Source organism: Nuphar pumila, chromosome 12 (genome assembly GCF_984573655.1).
Source record: "Nuphar pumila chromosome 12, dmNupPumi1.hap1.1, whole genome shotgun sequence".
Taxonomy (NCBI): domain Eukaryota; kingdom Viridiplantae; phylum Streptophyta; class Magnoliopsida; order Nymphaeales; family Nymphaeaceae; genus Nuphar; species Nuphar pumila.
The window spans coordinates 5,224,157-5,239,479 of NC_143260.1; the positions used below are offsets into that span (position 1 = coordinate 5,224,157).

The following is a 15,323-nucleotide window of genomic DNA, read 5'->3' on the forward strand; positions in this document are numbered from 1 at the left end:
GATAGAGTGACTCAGCTGAGGTTTTGGGGCATTGAGTTCTGATGCAGGAACACACACACACGCACACACACACACACACACACAGAGAGAGAGAGAGAGAGAGAGAGATTCCTTCCCCACTCACTCGCCAATGCGTAAAAGAGAGAATCGAGGAAGACACTTCAAGAGCATGTTTGCGGAGGCATTTGTGGCTCGACTGAAAACGTCCATACATCTAAGGTAGAATTTCACATTCATATTCACCTGAGAGACAACATCATGAAACATATAGCACATAACATCAGTGAAATAGTGCCTCTTCAAAACCTTTCTATCCATCAATAAAAAGTTGCAAAAATTGATCAAAGAATCATAGCAAAACAAAAATGGCAATCAACGTATCGAAGATGAAACCTTAACCGGGACCTCTCTGTGGCAAAAAAAATGAAAAGAAGTGAGAATAGAAAGAAAGAAGAAGGGATACTGTTCTGCAAGCCGATGTTGGACTCGAGGGTGTTTGATGGAGGAGACGAGGCCTTCATACCTGATCTCGGACTTGGAAAAGGAAAAGGAAGAAGAAAGAAGGGTTTTTTTTGGAGGGAACCAAAAGGAAAATGGCGGAAGCCCTCCCGAAAGTTATTCAAACAATTTTGCCACCCGCCTAACCCGTTTATTAAACGGGTCAGCCGGGTTGGCATACCCCCAACCCGAACCCGACCTGTTTAATAAACGGGTTACGCGGCGGGTTGGCTTAAGCCCAACCCGAACCCGCCTAAGAGGCGGGTTGGCCGGCCGTGTCAGAAATTGCCACCCCTACCTCTGACCTATCCTTTATCAAAGATTGAGGAAGAGCCGTTCAGGTGGTCTGCAAAATTACTATGAGAAAGTGATTTGATATCCTCACCGTTCATGGAAGTGATCAATGGTCACCATGATTGCTGATGACGATAAAAATACTAAGTTTTTGGTAAGCCTCACAACTTGCACAAGAACCGTGAGATTGAAGCAATGGATGGTCAAGATGTCAGCTACTTTCTTAAATTGACTCGACAGATCATCTGATCTGCTCTAACATTGGCGCAAACGCTTACATTGTTTCATATAATTTCAACTATTGTGAAGGGCAGTATTAATCATTTAGGCAGCATGAAAAGGACTCTCGTAATCGTCGGGTTTGATTCCCTTCCCTCCCTCGTTCCTGGGAAATCAATTTCCCTCCCTCTTTCTCCCTCCATTTCTCTGAAATTCCGTCGGATTTTGGAACCCCGGCATGTCTCTGGTGGATTACGAATCGTCTTCGGAGGAGGAATCAGAGAAAGAAGAAGAAGTAGGAGATGGAGAAAAAGGATGCGGAGGACAAGGGACGAACCCTATCTCTTTTCCCTCTCACTTGAACCAGTACGTCATCCCTTCATCTTCGTCTCGCAATCGACATCTTTTGATTCTCGCGACTGATGGTGGAATTTCGGAAATTCCGTCGCTCGGCGATTCTTCTCTCGGGCGCTGATCAGATTGCGGGAACGCCGCACTTTCTCAGGCGCTGCGGATTTCCCCCCTTATGCGAATCCAAGGCCTTTTTGGCGTCTGGTTGGTTGCTTGATTGCCGTGACGATGGCATTTAGGTCGTTACAAAGGAAAGTGATGGCCTTTTCTGCTGTCCGCATCGCTTTCGCTCGAAAACCCTAATTCCGTCTGATTCTTTCTCTGCAGTCTGTGCTACTCAATGGAATCTTTGAGTTTCCTATAGCGATTAGTTTGTTGATTTTGGGGGCTTTCCCCTATGGAAAATATTCACTTATCAATCTGTTTAGGGTTTTCTTTCGTTAGTTTTTGTAGAAGACTCTGCAGGGAACTAGTCATGGAATTGGGTGTTGCTGGTTGCAATTTAGGTTTTGGTTTCTGTGGGTCGGTGATGACAAACTGGGTTCTTCCAACTTCGCGAGGAAATTTGCACGAGAATTGAACGCCATTGCTTTTCGATAGGCTCTTTTATTTTGTGTGTGTGTGTGTTTTTACTGCGTTAATTATGTGTTGAATCAGTTCACTTCTATATTAGGTTTGGAGATTTTATAGTGAATTGTGCTTTTTTGCTTGCTTTGTAGGTGGAGGACTGAATTATTGAATTTTGGTTTTATATTTTCAGCAACCTGGTAGCCTCATCACATGAGCACCGAGATGAGTCACTGAATGCATCTACGCAAACAATTCAGAAGCTTCCTGATGTCTCTCTGCTTCTTGATTCACCTTCTTTTACGTCAGATCAAATGAATGGAGGTGATCATTCCTCTAGGGTTGCGGCCGCTATGGCTGCCCGTGCGCTGAAGAAGCGAGAGTCAAATAGTTCGGTTCCTTCGAATCCACAAAGAAAAATTCCTAGGGGGAACTTGCCTCCTCAGAGAATTCAGCCAGACACTCTTGGCGGTCTTCTTGTGCCCCCACAAGTTAGTGGAAGGTTCGATATAAGTTGTTTGTTCTTCATGTTACGGTTCTGCGAGGCCATGTTAGCCATGCTTTTATGCTTTGCCTATCAATTCATGTTTTTTTATCCTGGAATCACTGATATTACTGATGCGTGTGTACTCTATGGAAGGTGGTTATTTTCATCTATGTAGTTCACTTGGGACATTCGGATATATTTATAGTGTCTTTGGGGTTTCTTGTGATTCTTTTGCTGCATACTTTTTGTGCTTTCTTGACTATCATTCTTTTCTTGTATTGTACTTGCTAATGGTACTTTGCTTGCTCAGCTATTAGTTGCCTCGTTTTAATTGGCACAAATAGAACTTGAATTGGTATTTATTTCTGTTATCTTTTTCTTTCTGTTTCATTGTTTTATTAGGTAAGAGATATTTGAAGAGAGGACTAGGGTGATGAGAGGAGGTATCAAGGGAAATATATGGATATAAAATGTAGAAATAGTTGTTTACAAGCAATATAGGCATAAAAAACGATTGGTCCAGTATGTAATAACTGATTGAAGGGTTTCTATATATATAAGATATTAGTTTATACATGTATATGTATGTACGCAAAGAAAAAAGGTTTATATGTATATGTGAAACTGCCAAGAACCCTGAATGTACCAAAATAGAGAGGATGGAAACATGAACAAGTTAGGGTTTTTCAAGGAATCCTGACCTCCATAACCAATTGCTTGGTCCAAAAATACTTCTTTCATTAATGAGAACTCTTTACAATGCTAGTATTTATAGGATTGATCAATCCCTTACCCCAACTGGACTTGGATCCTTATTGGAATTTAATCTATCTAGAATTCTGGATTCAACTTGATCTAACCCAAACAGGTTATAGACTCAAATAGAATCAAACGATCCATACTCATTCCAAGACCTAAACCAACTGGGATTTACAAACCCAATTTAATGCCAAGCCCTTACTGTGAGTGCATGTTATCATTTCACCATGCTTCCATACACGCCTGTGATCTACCAATTTTTTTATGGGCCTCTAGATGTTGCCTATCACCTAAGGGAGCCAACACCTAGATGCTGCCTAATGCTTTTGGCTGTTAAGGTTACAATAAGTTACACACTTACATTTCATTCACGATGCTAATGGTATGTATGTTATTGATTTTAATAATTTATTGTAATTTCTTTGCTTTTCTTGTTCTTTTGTTCTTGATTAGGCTGAGTAGTCCTGCCTACACCCTGATTAGTCTTTTCAAGGGTCTACCACTTATGTGCCAACTAGCCCTTATAAATATGGAAGGGGACCACCCAACCAAAGCAAGGTCTAAAATCTAAACAATGATGATCGGATGGCATTTCTTATCTAATGATTGAGTTTTTCATCGATCGGACTCTATACATTGGATTTTAAGCGCTAAAAATTAATGGCCCACAATGTTTTTTAAGTGCATCTTGAGCGATTTATTTATGTTCTAAAAAACATGTCTAGGTGTTATATAATCTTTATGTAAAGCATATTTCTTACTAAATAAATTATAAAGAAAAAATATGTAAGATCCGATTGATGAAACACTTAAACATTTGAGAAGGAGAGCTGTCCCATCATCATTGGTTGTACATTTTGAACCTTCCTTGGGTTGGACAATCCCCCTTCCCAAGAGAGAGAATTGGGCCTTGGGATGCATGCCCTACAGTTTCTTCAATAAAGAAAGGAAAATAGGAAAGTAAGGAGGAAGTTAGAGAGACAGGGAATTAGGATCCTCTTCCTTTGGGATGTTCTTTTGTATAAACATTATCTGATGATGTACAAAATTACCCTTCACATAATGTTACGAAACCCAGCATACCATATTACAGACAAATGCCATAAATACCCCTCTATTACATCATATCAACTCTTCTGATGTGCCCCACAAACTGTACAGGTGCTGAGGCAGGATGCATGGATGCTAGTGAGCTGGAGTTGGGGCTGAAGAGTCTCAGGGTATTGGGTTGCAGGTATGTTATAAATGGGGTCTAGGATGAGAAATTTGTACCTATTTATAGAAGCCTGGGGAAAACCCCTAAAACTGCTCTAGAAGTTATCATAAGAGGAAGAAAAGAAGCACTAAGGAGAGAAGTAGAAGGCACAATGCAAAGGAAACTTCTTTAAGATACAAAATGAATGGTTACAACAATATATAAGGGTCTATCCCTCTATGGCACTACAAGACAAAAATTGGACTCTATAGTCTTACAACTAATTGAGACAAAAATACAATAGTACCCTTATAAATAATGACATGTACATAAGAAGGGGCAACACAGTGAATAGTAAAGCTCATATTATATTTCTTAACACTCCCCTTCAAACTTGAGATGATGCGGGAGGAACCATCCCAAGTTTGGAAAAGAATGATTGAAAGTGTAATGAGGCAAGTAGGCAGCACTCTTAGTGAAAATGTCTGCGAGTTGCTCTTTTGAACCCACATGCTCCAAAGCTATAATTCTATCATCATATACCCTCCTAGTAAAGTGATGATCTATCTCAATGTGCTTTGTCTTCTCATGAAACTCCAAACTCTTTGCAATGTGAATAACACTCATATTGTCACAATATAAGGAGGTTCTTCCACAAACCGAAACATCTAGCTCCCCCAAAAGCCATTTAATCCATACAATCTCTTATTCTCTACAGTAACTTGAGTCATGACCCTTTACTCTGCCTTTGTTGTGGATAATGTGTCTCGCTGCTGCTTTTTGCTTTTCCACGATATTAGAGAACTTCCAATAAAACACAAAATCCTGTATGGGAGAGCCGATCTCATGTAAATCCTCTAAAGTCGACATCACAAAAGACTCTAAGATCTAAGGTTGAGGATGACGAGAAAAACATCCAAAAATGCATGGTATCCCTCACATACTATGTTACATGGACACTTTTCCTAGGTTAAAGTGTCGGTGTTGAACACTTCCCAACACTGACACCAACACCTACACTCCTGGACATAGCATTGACACGTCGTTTTTAAAATCAGGAGTATCCAAAAATTTGGACACACGTGTCGAATGTTTGAGACCTTAAAATGTGTTTGGATACGCCATATCCAGTGAGTGTCCATACGAGTGTCTTGTTTCCTGCATCATGGACATGGGTGTCCAACTTTGTGGTCACTTCCATGTTAAACAGGGAAGTGTCAAGTATATGTTTTTTTGCTCTATGTTTTACCTTATAAGTGTAGTGGTTGATTAGTCTTGATGTTATGTTTTTGTACTTGTAATCTTACATGTTTATATTATGTCATTGAAATTTGTGTAAATCATCAAGGATCAAATTACAAATGAGAAAGGAATGTGCATTTTATATTTTATTGTTTTGTTTGCATAATTCCTTAAATGTCTCTTTTTTCTCTCATATATATAGAGTCATGTCCAAGTGTCTAGTTTTTTAAGACATGATGTGTCTGACACTTCTTCCCACGTCCGACATTGACATCAGCGTCAGTGTCCAAGTAACATAGCTCACATATATGATGATCTATGTCACAGGGACTCGACAAAAGGGCCGTCGCACCCGTATCGACGCGTTACTGGTGCTGCACCCGGTGTGGCAAACCCGTCAGAGAGAGGTCGTCCTCCTCCTTCGTCTTCTTCTCCTCGTTTTCTTTCTTCATACCCCCCCCCCCCCCCCCCACACACACACACACACACACACACACACACAGAGAGAGAGAGAGAGAGAGAGAGAGAGAGAGAGAGAGAGAGAGAGAGAGAGAGAGAGACGGTGGGGCTGGGTCCTCCTTGGCTCCTTCTTCATCTTCTCCTCCTCTTTCGTGGAGAGAGAGAGAGAGAGAGAGGTGGTGGTGATGACTGGTAAAAGGGGATGGGGTTGCAAGGTACCCTTCCCCTTTTATAACAAAAGGGTAACCAAAACCAGATCTAGATGCTAATTGGTGTAGCACACATGCATCTGAGTCTGAATCCAAATTCGAGCCCGACTTAAGACTTGACAAGAATTGATCCAATTATATGTATATGTCTCACCTATTAGGATATATTCTCAAAAGTCAAATCAGATCTGGGTTCAATATGGGGATTATCTTACATCTGACTATATTCAACCCGAGTCCGACCCATTTACTATATCCAGCTTGAGCGTTATGGATTAAATTCCTGCTTCTCCCCGTGTCACATATAAATTCAATAAATTTCCATGTCTTTGGTCATATGCAAATTTAATAAAGATACCCGAACCAGGTTCTGATCCAGATGGGGATCCTCCTTGCCTGATCCAATAAGAGCCTTGGTTCATGCCTGGCTTTGTTGCATCAAATTTGGTCCGATACCAGTCAAGATCCAACCAAGTGACGCCCTGGGACGTGCTCCTATGCCAAATTATTTCTTACAGACATGCCCAACATGGTCAATTGGCTCAATCCTTTTAGGTCCATTATGGACTAATCCATCTTCAGTGCAGCTTCATAGGGATGCAAACTATTCATATCTGATTGGATCCGAAACAACCAAAAATTGCAAAACTTTCATCGTGGATCCAACTCATTTGCATCCCCGCTGCCTCAGTTGTCCATGTCTTCCTTATGCATTTCCAGTGGACGGATACTAATCAGATTTAGGTTCTGGTTTGGATATGAGAATCTAAATCCCAATCCGACCCATTAGGCTATTGGATTTGGAATGTTTTACTGAATCTGAATGATAACCAGTCTATTGGATATCCAAATCGAACCTGATCCAATTGACATCCCCACACGGCTACACCACCAGTGCTCTCACCAACCATTCAATGATTCAACATTCAACCATGGAAAGAACAAAAAACAAATCCTCAAAAATATTGAAAGAAAAACCTTGAAAAAATCACCACAAGTTTTTTTATTATTTCAAAACAAACAAAAAGAATCAAACAATCTATCCCCAACCATTCTCGCATCATCATACCAATGAAAACAACTAAAAATTTATGTATATAAGTCCTATTGCCAGACACTGACATGGGGAAGGGTTGCCCGTAACTGGGTATGTTTTGAGTCTTTTGACTTAAGTAAGATTCAGACCTGGGTCTGTTGGGTCTGCCTTGAATCAGCTTGATTCAGACTTGGGTCAAAGGAAACCCAAGTTTGAATCAATCTAAGTCTGCTTTGAGTCTTTTGAATATATATATATATATATATATATATATATATATATATATATATATATATATATATATATATATATATATATATATATATATATATATATATATATATACACACACACACACACACCCTCCTGCAGCCCCGCACCCAAGTTTTTTAAAGTGCCGCATCGCCGCACCCGCACCTATGTGACAGAGATGATCCTAAGGATAGGATTAAGATGAACCGATTTGGGAGAGATCATGAACAATGATTTAGAAAAGGATAGCATTAAGATGATATTTGAATATGGGGAAACCTAAAAAGGATTTTGATGTTTTGATTTAGAAAATGACAAACTTTATATCTCAAGGAATGTTTATTTTTTGGAGAATGAAAGTTTTTTTTTAAATGTGCCTAAAAAGAACTCTGAGTATTCCTTTTTGTTCGAGATATTACCTCAAAATAGTAATGAGATTTTATTTGAGAATGTTAGTAATAAAGAGCCCCAACCCAATCTCCAAGATGGTGAGAATATTGAATTAAAAGAACCCAATGTAATTCAATATAGAAGATGTGCAAATGATAAACAACCTAGTGCTCTAGAAAATTATTCCAACTTAGAAATCCAACGGCTCTATGCATTGACAAATGGAGTTAGAAGCCCATATCAGACCTTTAGACCCCCTGATAGATTTGTTTCATATAATCTTTTTCTCCACAATATAGAGCTTGTCTAGCTAAAATTGTCTTACTTTGAACCTGTCAAAAAAATATCTTAAATGGAATTATGAGCACTTGAAAAATCTAAGACTTGAGAAATATTTGATTTTCCTAAAGGTAAGAAAATCATAGGTTGCATATGAGTTTATAAAGTTAAAACTAAGAGTGATGAAACCCTAGAAAGGAACAAGGCCAAGTTAGTTGCCAAGGGTTATGCATAAGAATGTGGGATAAACTATGAGGAAACTTTTGCACCTATAGTTAGGATGACTTCAGATAAGATCCTCATAGTTGTTGCTATTAAAGGTTGGGCTATCTACCAAATGGATGTAAAAAATGCCTTTTTGAATGAAGATTTAAAAGAAGTTTATATGGATACACCTCTTGGATATGAAGCTCCTCATGTTATGGTGCTTCGATTTAGAAAGACTCTTTATAGTTTAAAACAAAGACGTAAAGCCTCGTATGATCATTTTAGATCTCTTATGCTCAAACTTAGGTTTAAATCTTTTTATAATGATGCTGCCATGTTTACTAAGAAATCTGATGCAGGGATTGTTATTCCCCTTCATATTGATGAAATGATCATCACAGGTGAAGACAAACAAGGAGTAAAGTATATTAAATGTATTCTTAAAAAATATTTTAAAATAACTGATCTTGGATTTCTTAGATTTTTTCTTAGAATTGAGGTTGCTTATTCTCTTAGGAGATATTTACTTTCTCAAACCAAGTTTGCTAATGATATATTTGACAGGTCGAAAATTACTGACGAAAAAATGATGAATACCCTTGAAGTTATTAATGCCAAAATGAAGATTTGATGATGGGATACTTTTGGATGATCTTACTCCATATCGCCAAATGATTGGCGCCTTAACTTATTTAACTATTTCTAGGCTTGATATTGCGCTTGCGGTTCATACTGCTAGCCAATTCCAACATTCTCTCACCACAGTTCACATGAGGGCTATGACGAGGATTGTTAGATATTTACAAACCTCTACCTCTAAAGGTCTTTTGTTATATTCCTTATCTTCTTCTTGAGCTGATTGCTTATTTTGACTCAGATTGAAGAGGAGATCCAAATGATTCGGCGTTCAACTACTGGTTTTTGTGTGTTTTTAGGTGATATTTTGGTATTGTGAAAATGCAAAAACAACAAAAGTCATTATTATCTACTGAAGTTGAGTACTGTGTAATGACTACTACAATATCAAATATTGTTTGGTTGCGAAGATTACTTGACGATATGAGCATGCATATGCAATCACCCACAAGGTTATACTGTGACAATAAAGATGCTATCTACATACCTGACAATCACACATTTCATGAATGCACCGAACATATTGAAATGGATTGTCATTATGTCCGTGAAGAGTACATGAAGAAGACTATCATCTTGAAATTTCAGTTGGCTGACTTCTTTACGAAAGTTGTTCCTTTTTCCCGGTTTCAGTTTTTGCTTGACAAACTTTCGGTGATTACACCATAAATTTGAGGGAGAGTGTTAAAGTGTATATATATCTTGATGTATTATGTAAAACCCATTAGGGGTATTTCATCATATGTAATTAGGTGTGCCCATTATGGGCACTTTAGGTATTTCTATTTTTTGGTATATAATGTTCTTTAGCTAAAAGCTAAAGGACATTATAGTACTTATACCATAGAGTCGTTGGGGTCCCAACGACTTTATTTCTAGTCATTGGGGGATAGGGGTGACAATCGGGTCGACGGGTTGGCGGGTCAGAATACCTCAACACGAACACGACCTGTTTATTAAACGGGTCGGATGTGGCAAACACGAACATAACCCAACGGGTAACCCGACACGACATAGTTAACCCGTTTAATAAATGGGTTGGGTCGACACGACACGATTACACGACACGGCGACCCGTTTATTAAACGGGTAGACTCGATAACATAGACACGATAACCGCACAAGTGCACATTTCGAGTAAACGGGTTGACCCGATAACATAGACATGATAAAAGAAAGTTAATATCTATGTCACAAGGATTCGGCTAGCAGGGCGCCGCACCCGCGTCGACGCGATGCGGGTGCAGTCAACCCGTCCTTGGGTGCGGTCAACGCACCAAAGATCATTTTGGTCCAATTTTTCAGACTTAAAAAAATGTTTTGCCAAGATTTTTTTTTTAATATATGTCACAGGGATTCTCCAACTAGGTGCCGCACCCGCACCCGATGCGGTCAACCTGACCCTGGGTGCAATCAACGCACCCAGGGTCATTTATGTCCATCTTTTGGACTTTTTATATATATATATATATATATATATATATATATATATATATATATATATATATATATATATATATATATATTTGCCGCACCCCCGCACCCGGGTTTTTTGGAAGTGCCGCGCACCCGCACCCATGTGACATAGGTTAATATATATAAACGGGTTGCGGGTTGACGGGTTCGTGTAAACGGGTGGACCCGCCCGCCTAACCCGTTTATTAAATGGGTCAAACGGGTTGGCGGGTTGGCATGCCCCTAACACGAACACGACCCATTTAATAAACAGGTTAGGTGGGTCGACCCGTTTACGACACGAACCCGCTTAAGCCAAACCCTAACCCGGCTAAGAAGCGGGTTGGCGGGTCTGGTCAGATTTTGCCACCCCTAATTGGGGATGGTCCCAAGGCCCTACGAGGTGGTTGTTGTGTATATATATGGGTTGAACCTCTTTATAAACTCTATGCTTGTTTTCAAGTCCTCTCTTAACAGATGTTTTATATTTTTATGATTGTCTCCCTTGCCCATAAGTGGCATTGTGTTTGTAATTGTATCTTGACCCTTTAAGTGGTCTCCATTTGTTTATGTTGTACTTGCCCATAAGTGACACTTGTTTGTATTTGCCATATTTCATTACAAAAATTACACAAAAAAACAACAAATACATCAAAACAAGGGTCAATATAACCCAACATCAAGCATTGTTTCTTCATCAACGATGAATTGATACTGATAGTGAGCAAAAACTACTCACGAAACTCCTTGTGATGAGAGAATCTCAGTCATTACAGCCTCATGCTAACAATCAACATTCGAAGCTAGCAAATATCAAAATAGTATGATCGACAACTCGATATAGTCGATACCCTCAAAACACTATCACCACCTGAAATAGTTGTCCAAACTGTAACTTCTATCACAACGTAACAAACACAACGCAACAGAACCAGCCTCCACTTTGAAGTTCCCAACACAAGATTGGTGAGTAAACTCCAAGAATTCCAATAAACTCTACAACAAATGTTTACCCTTCAGAATAGGTGAACCAGTGCCGATAACAAGCAAGAACAATACCCAAAACACCTCACAATAAGGCAAACTGTGATGTAGCCAACCAAATTTACCGATTAACACTTGAGATTAACAGTATATTAGAGAACCACAACCAATATAGCAGTCCAATAAGGTCGAAATCCTTGAAACTCAATTGCTGCCAGAAATAAGCACCCAAAACCTCAATGAAACTCAACAATAACAATCACAAATTGATGCCATACAGTCACAGATAGTAAAATTTCCCACTGATAAGCCTTTTATCACAAGCGGACAATACCAAAGCTCCAAAATTACTATTATCACCTGTAATAGTACCCTCAAAAGCACATTAAAACTCACTCAAATCACTATAGAATGCACCCAAATGCTTTGGTACTAAAATACAACCAAAAAGCATCCAATCCAAAGCAGCAAAAGCTACCAATAAGGTTGGTATGACCAGATTTCTCAAATCTGGCCCCAAGTCAACCTATTGTTCTGAAAATATTAAAAAATTTGTAGAAAATTCAATATTGATCTACCAAACCCCCATGCCAAATAATGTAGATTCAGAACTTCACCTGGGAATGATGATGCCATCACCTTAAAAAATGAGCCCAGCTGTGAGAGAAGCCAAGAATGAACCCTCCGACACCCTTCTGCTACACTATGATGACCTCTCCCTAGTAGGGAGAAGGGCTTTGATACCATATCACATGAGGAAGAATAAGCATTATGGAGAAGGCACAAAGCAAAGAAAACTTCATTAAGATACAAAATGAATGGTTACAACAATATATGAGGGTATTTTCCTCACTACAAGACAAAAATGGTTGATTCTATAGCCCTACAACTAATTAAGGCAAAAAATACAATAGTACCCCTGTAAATAATGACATGTACATAAGAAGGGATAGCACAGTGAATAGTAAAGCTCATATTACACATCTTAACAGAGTTTAGGAAACCTAGAGTTTTGCTAATTGCCTAATTCTGAAGTTCTTAGTCCTATCCTAACTCATTACAATTCATTTGGGACATCCTTATTTTATATAAACATTATATGTTGATGTACAAAATTATCCTTCACATAATGTTACAATACCCAATATACAATATTACACACAAATGACATAAATACCCCTATATTACATTATATATCCTCTTCTAACACACACACACAGTGTGTGTGTGTGTGTGTGTGTATATATATATATATATATATATATATATATATATATATATATATCTAGAGAGAGAGAGTAGCTGCTTACACCATCTTAGTGCCTACCACAGCCTACCACAAGCAAACAAAGGATTTCCGGATTGTTTCTCGCAAATCTGACCCTGCATATGCATTCAACATGGTCGATTTGTTAGGAAATGACACTTGGATCTTTTTTTTGATAAAAAATGTTTTTTAAGCTTTGGATATTTAGAAAATTTTTGCACCGTCAATTTTGAAACCTCATAAAAACCTACGCAGCATCGGAATCGGACGATGCAAGAGTCGATTCCTATAAAATCAAGTACATAGAACACATCTATACGGTCAGATTTGAGAAAAACACAGAAAAGAACCCTTCAAAAACCCCGTAGGCTGCTGTAGCAGATCAGTGTCGGCATCTACCCTCTACTCTCCTATGTAGTCAAAACCGCTAGTCGGTAGACCCCTAAAAAGATTAGTCGAGGACTAGGCAGGGCTAGTTGGTACCCCAATTAAAATATAAAAAAGTATACAAATATACATAAAAATATGTTTAATTCTTTTTACTAATAAAATGTTTTCATTACACAAGTACAAACTTACACATGCTTTCACAAAATCTATTAATATATACATAACCGGAATATACATATATATAATTGTACACACACACACACACACATATATATATATATATTCAATTATTCATAACATATTCAGTATAATCAATAAAATATGTTTCCAGCCTTCCACAAAAGCACAATAACACATACATATATAAGTAACATATATACATAAAAAACAATGCAACACACACATATATAAAAAACATAATCAATTAAAATTAATTGTGCATGCTTTCAATGTTTTACGGAAAAAATCCCAAAAGCAAAGTAACACACACACACACACACACACACATATATATATATATATATATATATATATATATATGATAACTAAGCACGTTTTCATCATTTTGCATAACAAATCACACACACACACACACACATATATATATATATATATATATATACAAACAAATAACAGAATATATTTTGGGATATAATATCAACCTAATAAATCTTTGTCATCTTGTCCTTCTTGGGACAAATTAAAGGGAGGACAATATGTGAAAAGGATGCCTTAATTTTCTTTTTCCTTTGGGATGTAGTATCAATCTTATAAATTTGTGTCATCTTATGCTCTGAAAATTGGGACAAAATGAAGAGGGGGCAACCCATAACGGGGATGAGTCTTAGGTCAATATAGGAGCAGTTAATAAACTTGAGGTGAAGATTAATTCCTTTATTTATTTTAAGTAGATCCTATAGTGAAAGTGGAGGTTGCAGCACATTTGATAAGGTTAGTTGCCTGAGAGTTCCAACTACGTACTGTGAAGAGGAACATATGGATGCTAATCCTTTTAATACTTTTGCTTAAGGATATCTTAGTGCTCTCTCTCTCTCTCTCTTGTGAGACAACAGTTTGTGCAAGTCACCATGTGATGGGACCTTGCAAGTTTGAACCCCACTGGTATGGGTGGTTGAATAACTGACTGGTTGTATGGCCACCGATAGGGCTTTTCTATTGGAAAGGACGGGGTCCTCCCAGCTTGATTATCAAGAAAAGAAAAACTTTTTCTTGATGAGGAATTTCAACAATTTCATGGCTAGACGATGGTGAGACCGCTACTTCACATGCTCTCAATATCTCACAGGAAAATGGTTAACATTATGAATATGAAGGTACCCGTTATGTTGATGTTTGAAACACCAGCAGTCTTTTAGATATTCCAACTGTTTGGAATCTTGTTGCCACTAGAAGCACCTTACTTTCATTTCTTAATCAAACAAATTAATTCCATGTTTTGTTTGTTGGATTGTTCAATATTTCATCTTTTGAATGCTCAAGCTTGTTATCTTGATTCGTGGAAATCTCTTTACAAAGATGAAAAGTACACATAAAATAGTATATTTTATCATGCTGCTTTAGTCCAGCGCCATTCTGAAGCTCTATTTTGCTTCTGAGCAGGAGTAATATTGTAACTGAAGACGTGGACAAGCTATTTGTAAGGAGACGACGGGAGGAAAGTGGTGGTCATTCTAATCATTAAGATGTTTAGCTACCTGCTCACGTGAATATTTCATCCACTAACATTTTGATAAATCACAAAATACAAGATTGTTCATGCTGAACATAGTGGGATTCCTTTAGCTTGGAAAAATGTACACTTCAGAAAATGGTTATTTGTGTTTCACATAAGAGTAGTTTGATTTTAATAGGAAGTCTTCTGTTGTTCAAAAGTGCTCCAGATTCCTATTACTAACAATTATATCTTAAAATGCTCATTTCTGGCAACGGTTTGGGATGCGACTGTTTTGAAATTTGTCTCGAATGCCATGCCGTCCATATATTGAATTGATCAACATATCTGCACGAGGGTTAACACTAGAAGACATCACTTTGGGTTACAAATCTGTACTGTATGGTTACAACTGGAAATGATTTGAGATGGAACTTTTTATTTGAAACTATCTTAACTGCTCTTAACTTTTATA

At 38.0% G+C, this 15,323-nt stretch overlaps 1 protein-coding gene across 3 annotated transcripts; it reads left to right on the forward strand.

Moving 5' to 3' along the window:
* The first annotated feature begins 1,163 nt into the window (after positions 1–1,163).
* LOC149819758 (uncharacterized) lies at positions 1,164–15,073 on the forward strand. 3 transcript variants are annotated; one of them, XR_016426700.1, is made up of 4 exons: positions 1,164–1,377; positions 2,123–2,431; positions 4,337–4,409; positions 14,797–15,073. XR_016426700.1 is itself a non-coding variant. In XM_089983394.1 (3 exons), the coding sequence occupies exons 1-3, from the start codon at positions 1,250–1,252 to the stop codon at positions 14,876–14,878; spliced, it is 519 nt and encodes a 172-aa protein (XP_089839520.1). In that variant the 5' UTR covers positions 1,164–1,249; the 3' UTR covers positions 14,879–15,073. The 3 variants fall into 3 exon arrangements, 2 of the variants coding, with proteins under 2 accessions (XP_089839520.1, XP_089839521.1); XM_089983394.1 differs by lacking the exon at positions 4,337–4,409; XM_089983395.1 differs by lacking the exon at positions 4,337–4,409 and having other exon boundaries at positions 2,123–2,420.
* The last annotated feature ends 250 nt before the right edge of the window (positions 15,074–15,323 follow it).